The following is a 7,347-nucleotide window of genomic DNA, read 5'->3' as shown; positions in this document are numbered from 1 at the left end:
ATAATACAGTGTACTGTATTTATTTTTGGTCAGTGACCTATGGTCATTCTATATTCATATAGATAGTCGTTAATTATTGTTTTCGACTCTCTATACGAGCTTTCTTTAATTGAATTTCTGTTTTCTATTGAGAAAGCCAGAAAGGGACAAAAGTCGTTGAAGACGGAACATTTCAGGGATTCACGTAGGACAACGTTAATTTATAGAAATCCCACTTGGTAAACATAATTATCCCTCCGTTCCAACTCTAAACAAATTATAAAGAACTCCCAAATGCTAAATTGACTTACTTCCACAACGATTCAATTTCTTTGACGATTAATCAACTAGAGTTAGCAAGCGTTACGGAACTAACCGTTGTTAGATGATTGAGTTTGTTTCTTGTCGGTTGGGTATCAACTATCGGTTTTTGGCTTTGCCTTAATTCCATCTCGAAAAGTTGTTGGTCCGACCGTTCGAGCACACATATAAAGGCCAATTAGCAAGATACTATTTGTGTGCTCAGACCAACAACATTCTGTGACAGAGGCTGATGAGATCGGTAAAATATCATTTATTCACACTCTTTTGTGGCTCGGCACATGTCGTATGAAGAAAGCCAGTACCATACGTTGTAGTACTACAACAAATATGCACATTGTTAACCAGAGAAAAATGCTATCATAGGCCTTTGATAACGTTTTCATGAGCGCTGTTTTAGGGCACTGTTATTATATGTACCCCATATACAATAGCACTAATTACGTATGCTATGTTATATTTTTATAACATAGCTTTAAGAAATTGCTATATTATCAAGATCATAATTTTGAAAAAATTTATACAACATTTGTTTTTTCGTGCTATGTTATAGTTTTATAACATAGCTCTAATAAACTGCTGTATTATCAAGATTATAATTTTGCAAAAATTTATACAATATTTAATTTTTCGTGCTATGTTATACATATCTAATATAGCTGTTGCGAAATGCTGTTTTATCTTGTTTACTGTGCTATGGTATATTCTTTTATCATAACGTTTACCTGTACTTTTATAGCATTTTCTGATATGTGATTATAGCACACATAACCTGTTTTATAAAATCTCATACATTGACCATTGATTAAACGTCTCAGATCCAAAATACATAACAAAAGTCTCAAGAACATCAGTTTACCATCAAAGTCTCAAGAACATCCAAAATAAACAATCAATCTCAAGTACTTAACATTACACAATAAAACCGTTCAGTTTAAGACATAATGACCTTATTCTCTGGCCAAGCAATGCAGGAGCTAAGTGCATCTTCAATAATCTCTATTTCATTGGATGGCCTCCAAACGTTTACATTTTTCACCTTCACAACATCTATCCACACTTTAACTGCATTAGAACCCAAGCGAGTAAAGTGAACCTTATGTTCTGGATCATTTGTTCCCCATCGTCCTTCAGCCACAACCCTATTCTTTCCAGTTAAATCCATCAACTTGCACTTCTTATTCTCCTTGGAAATAACTTTATTAATGCGCTGCCATGTTTACAATATAAACCATCAGTCATCATATAATTAACAAAAACAACTTCATAACATATGAAAACACTTACTGGAGACTTCCTGAGAGGAGACTGTGATGGTAAAGTATTCTTTATTGGAGATATTGGACCGTTGCATCATCAACAGGAGAATCAGAACTAGATGCAGATTTGGCCTGCGATGCAGCCTTTGAAGCTGTTGCTGAAGTTTTAGACTCTGTAGCAGACTTAGAAGCTGTGGCTGCAGACTTGGCCTTTGATGCAGACAAAGAAGCATGTGATGTAGCATTCTGACCAGTTAGAGTTGAGGGATTTTCAAAATCAACCTTACTCAGGGGCCAAGATACGTAAGCCATCAAACAGTCCTCAAGAAATGACATTTCAGCTGTAGGTCTCCATAGTGATGTATCAGGCTGCTTTACTGAATCCACAAATACTTTAACTGCTTTTGGTCCAAGAGGAATTCTGTTAACCAACACACTTGGTTCTTGTGTCTCCCAACGCCCCTCAACAACAATGACTTCACCCTTAGACAAATCCAATAGTTTACATTTGTTTCCTTGTATACCTTGTTAAACACAATCAGTAAACAAATCCAATATAATTAATTAGCATTATAGACAGGGGTAATACATTGCTAACACATTGCTAGAAATTATAAATACCATAGGGGCAATGTCTTCCATTTGGATGTTGTTGTCTACCAGTCTACACTTATCAGTTGGCCATGCGATTATATGTCCAACAGCTTCTTTCATATGAAAGATCTTTTGTGCAGGTCTCCATAGAAATGCATCTGGTTTATATGCAGCTTCAACTAACACTTTGAGATCATAAGGGCCAAGACGACAGTCATTCACTATGTCATCTATAGATGAATGTAATTATTATCAGACTGCTTTGTCTAATAATCATCCAAGAAAACCCCAAAGGAAATGAGAAAATGGACTACATATATGTTTAAGAATCCAGCCGAGCCACTGCCTAGTATAGGAGAAGAATTGAATCACATTTAAAGTTCTTGTTGGACCTCAGATACAAAGAGAACTAAAAGGAGATTGAGCTAAAGAGAGCAATCAAGAATTTCAATAACAAAGGATTAAAACTCTAACAAAGAAATTTTATTTAATTCTCTTTCATGGAATTATAAGATAAAATATTTGACGGTGATTTTGCTTATTGTAAATTTCTTTAATCAAGGTAATGAAAATAAAAAATCACATAAAACGTTTCTTTTCATTTTCTTAAAAATTGAACGTTAAAATCTCATAATTTAAATTTAAAAGAAAAACAACATAGCGCCGAAATATCAAAATACTTCAAATTAACAACTAACAAGAAAATAAAAAAATGGATGAAGTCGGTGTGGATGCTCAGTCATCATCATCACCTACGCTGCAGAGACAATATACAATTCACCGAACAAAATATTATGTTGGGCCTTTTGAAAAGTATTGGTGTTAAGATAGATACAAATATTGTTAATAAGATGTTAATGAGATAAATGTCAATCTCATGAAGATAAGTCCTAGTCTAGATTTATGTATATCTACCCATGAGTATATAAGGGTATGTGACCTAATGAATATGACAAGTCATTCAGAACCATTCCTTCTTCTTAAACTTATATGGTATCAGAGCAGATTCTCTAAAAAAAAAAAAAAAAAATTATGAGTGCTTCCGATGATAGCAAACAAGTTGCAGTCGCAACACAACCCTCCAAGGAGATCGCAGTAAGTTCACCTTACTACCTTCATCCCTCGGATAATCCCAGATCAGTGATCTCAGGGGTACAATTGAATGGTGAAAACTATTCAGAGTGGGCCACCGAGCTGGAAAACGCTCTACGTGCAAAGCGTAAGACGTGTTTCATTGATGGGACCTTGCCAGCTCCATCCACCACATCTGAAGATTATGATCAATGGAGGACAGTGAACTCCATGATCGTAGGATGGATCCGTTCCTCCATCTCTCCGAAGATCCGCTCTACGGTGACGTTCACACCCGAAGCATACAAGTTGTGGGTTGATCTCAAGAAGAGATTTGCGGTTGGAAACTCTGTTCGTGTGTATCAACTGAAGGCGGAACTTGTTGCTTGTAGACAAGAAGGTCTCTCGGTCCTAGACTACTATGGGAAGCTCTCTTCCAAGTGGGAAGAACTCAACAACTACAAGCCAATACGTCATTGTTCCTGTGGAGGGACATCGCCGTATGTGAAAGAAAGAGAAGAGGAGCAGGTGTACCAGTTCCTGATGGGCTTGGACGAGTCTCGTTTCGGGAATATTTGCACCACCATCATTGGTACTGATCCGCTACCAGATGTGAATGAAATTTATCAGAAGATTGTTAGAGAAGAGCGGAGGTTAAACTCTCTGAGGAATGAGCACAAACCCGATGCAGTAGGTTTTGCTACACGATCAGAGACCCATTCTGAGGCTACGACACTGTCTCCACCTTTGGCTGCTGCAACACGAACACGGGAGCGTGTACCATCGTGTTCTCATTGTGGACGGAGGGGTCATGAGAAAACAAAGTGTTGGCAGATAGTTGGTTTCCCGGAGTGGTGGTCTGAGAAATATCAAGGGGCTCCACCAGGTGGCAGGGGACGAGGAAGCGAACGAGGATCATCTTCTGGCAGAGGACGAGGAACACCACAGTTCCGCGCAAACACTGCTAAAAAAACCTCGCCGCTCCCAAACTTTACACCTGATCAGATGGAGTCGCTGTAACGCATGTTGGAGCAACATAAGAGCTCCACGATCCCTGAACGTTTGCAAGGTAAAGAACAAACATGTGATGTTATTCTTGATACTGGTGCATCGCACCATATGACTGGGGATAAAGTCTCCTTCACAGTTTGGAGGATATGGTGTCTTGTCCTATTAACTTTGCGGATGGTAGTCAAGTGTTTGCTAGACAGTATGGCGTGTTGACATTGTCGAAGAAGATTTCACTCCAAAATGTTCTTCTTGTTCCAAATTTAAATTGCACATTGCTATCTGTTTCAAAGCTGTTGAAGCAAACGGGTTGTTTTGCTCTCTTCACTGATACTTTGTGTGTATTGCAGGACCGGTTTACGAGGACACTGATTGGCGCAGGTGAAGAACGTGATGGAGTCTATGTTTATCGGGATGTAACGGCTGCACGTGTGCACAAGGCTCAAGTTGTTGAAGACAAGACTTTGTGGCATCGACGGCTGGGACACCCATCTTTTCAAGTTTTGTCATTTTTGCCTTTGGTTTTTGGTGTTGGTGTTGAAAGTAGTACTAGGCAGCTTAGTGAATGTGAGATTTGTTTTAAGTCAAAACAGACCCGAGCTGTATTCTTTGATAGTATCAATAAAGCTTCCGAATGTTTTTCTCTCATTCATGTTGATGTATGGGGACCATACCGTGTTCCTTCTTCTAGTGGAGCAAACTATTTCTTAACAATAGTAGACGATCACTCTAGGGAAGTGTGGACATACTTGCTTCTTGAGAAAAGCGAGGTTAAGATAGTGTTGCAAAACTTTTGTCATATGAGTGAAAGACAGTTTGGAAAACAAGTCAAAATAGTGAGAAGTGACAATGGAACAGAGTTTATGTGCTTGGAAGAATTCTTTGCAGAGAAAGGAATTGCTCATGAAACATCGTGTGTGGCAACTCCACAGCAGAACGATCGTGTTGAGAGAAACCATAGGCACATACTCAATGTGGCTCGTTTGTTTATGTTCCAAGCACACTTTCCCATCAAGTTTTGGGGAGATTGTGTTCTAGCTGCTACTCATGTCATAAATCGGACTCCATCTACAATCTTACATGGCAAGTCACCTTATGAGATTTTATTTGGAGTCCCACCGTTATATGAAGATCTCAAGGTGATCGGATGTCTGTGTTATGCTCACAAAGTTGCTAGGGATAAAGATAAGTTTGGAACTCGAAGCAGAAAATGTGTATTTGTAGGATATCCATTTGGAAGAAAAGGATGGAAGGTTAATGATCTAGAAGCAAATGAGTTCTTTGTTTCTAGAGATGTTGCGTTTTATGAAGAGAAGTTCCCTTTTGAGCAGAAACAGTCCCCTTCTCTGCTCATCTTAGAACAAGGCACTCCCGTACAGATTGCGGATGTTTTTCGTGATACAGAGGTGAGTCAATCGTATGTCGAGGAAGAAAGTCCGGTTGAAAGAAGTCCACCAGTTCCTGTCGAAACAGAGGAGGCTGAAACAAGTTCACCAGTTCCTGTCGAAACAGAGGAGGCTGAAACAAGTTCACCAGAGAAGTACACAACTTTTTTTTGTAAGACTATATAATTTTTATAAGTTAATTAGAAAATAGGTTATATATTAAATATAAGTTGGTTAAAAAAAAACGTTATAAATTAATTGGTTAATATACACGTAATAATATCCCAAAGTATATTCTGAAAGAGAATATTCCAATGATTTATACAGTTTCCAAAATAAACAGAGAAGTACACAACTTTTTTTTGTAAGACTATATAATTTTTATAAGTTAATTAGAAAATAGGTTATACATTAAATATAAGTTGGTTACAAAAAAACGTTATAAATTAATTGGTTAATATACACATAATAATATCCCAAAGTATATTCTGAAAGAGAATATTCCAATGATTTATACAGTTTCCAAAATAAAATCTTTAGTATTCAATGTATTGTTACAAAATATATATTGTTAGTCATAGAAAGTAATAAAATATTGGTAATTTATCACACTTAATCGTGATTTCTGGGATCTTATTGTGCAGTTAAAAATAAAATCTTACCTAAGCACGTGTCATATTAAAACACTTTCACCAAACATATTCAAATTAAAATAAAGACAAACAACAAACATAACCATATCTCATACATAAAATAACAAAATTAACAATATAAAACTTACAAAATAGATGTTTTTTTCAAGCCTTCATGTTTAACATATGATTTTATTGCATAATGTTTTATCCAAAAAAACTTTTAAAAACAATCATATAAACTATATTTTATTCTAAAATTATAATATAAATAAAAGAAAATTCAACCCGTGCTCTAGCACGGGTCCTAATCTAGTTTGCTATTATTAGGGAAAAACAGACAATATTTTAAATTTGAAGTTACCCACAACAAATTTAATTTCTTTTAAGATCAAATACAGCTTCTTTGCATATAATATTGGAAAAAAATTAATTCATCAAAATACAGCCAAGACTGGTTTCTATATACTGTATTACTTTTTTGGTCAAGGAGCTAAGGTCTTTTAAAATTATTTGTTATACGAAGTCGTTAATTATTGTTTTCGACTCTCTTTACGATCTTTCTTTTATATATTTTCTGTTCTCCCACTTAAGGGCATCTTTAAAGGGACAATTTTTTTTTGTGTTCTTAGACTAAATATATTAGGAAAATAATGTAAGATCAATAGTTAAGATCTTTTGTTAAAAAGTTAGTTATTGGGAGAACATGTTTAAGATCATAAGATTTAATAATATAATAATCAATTTTTATTGTATATTTGATACATGAATATTGAAGTTACATATTGATCCAAATCTTTCAAAAAAAATTCAAATGGTTTCAGATCGGAATTCGAAGAAAATGATTGTTTCAGTAACATTTTCTCACTTCAAACTACCACACAATACCAGAAAATGGAGTTCCAGATTATATCTTCTAATCACTAAAATCCATGAAATACAAGCTAACTTAAGACGAAGCTTACCATGGTTTCGAACGGGATGAAGGATGAAGAGGAAGAAGCTGCAACTAGGGTTTTTTGTTCCTCCTGTAAGAACGGTGGGGTGATGTTGTGTTGTGATGTCTTAACTAAGTGGTCTTTGTGCTTTTTGCGATCT

General features: G+C 35.9%; 1 protein-coding gene across 1 annotated transcript; it reads left to right on the top strand.

The window, feature by feature from the left end:
- Positions 1-3,185: 3,185 nt before the first annotated feature.
- LOC147949171 (uncharacterized) lies at positions 3,186-4,244 on the top strand. The gene has a single exon (XM_087470333.1). It carries the CDS (start codon positions 3,186-3,188, stop codon positions 4,242-4,244), a length of 1,059 nt encoding a protein of 352 aa, XP_087326459.1.
- The last annotated feature ends 3,103 nt before the right edge of the window (positions 4,245-7,347 follow it).

Source organism: Camelina sativa, chromosome 2 (assembly GCF_030686135.1).
Source record: "Camelina sativa cultivar CO46 ecotype springtype chromosome 2, ASM3068613v1".
NCBI classification, from domain to species: domain Eukaryota; kingdom Viridiplantae; phylum Streptophyta; class Magnoliopsida; order Brassicales; family Brassicaceae; genus Camelina; species Camelina sativa.
This window is presented reverse-complemented; position numbering and strand designations above follow the sequence as displayed.

Coding starts and splice junctions, on each gene's coding strand:
- LOC147949171 (XM_087470333.1), top strand. CDS start 3,186: ATGAGTGCTTCCGATGATAGCAAACAAGTTGCAGTCGCAACACAACCC.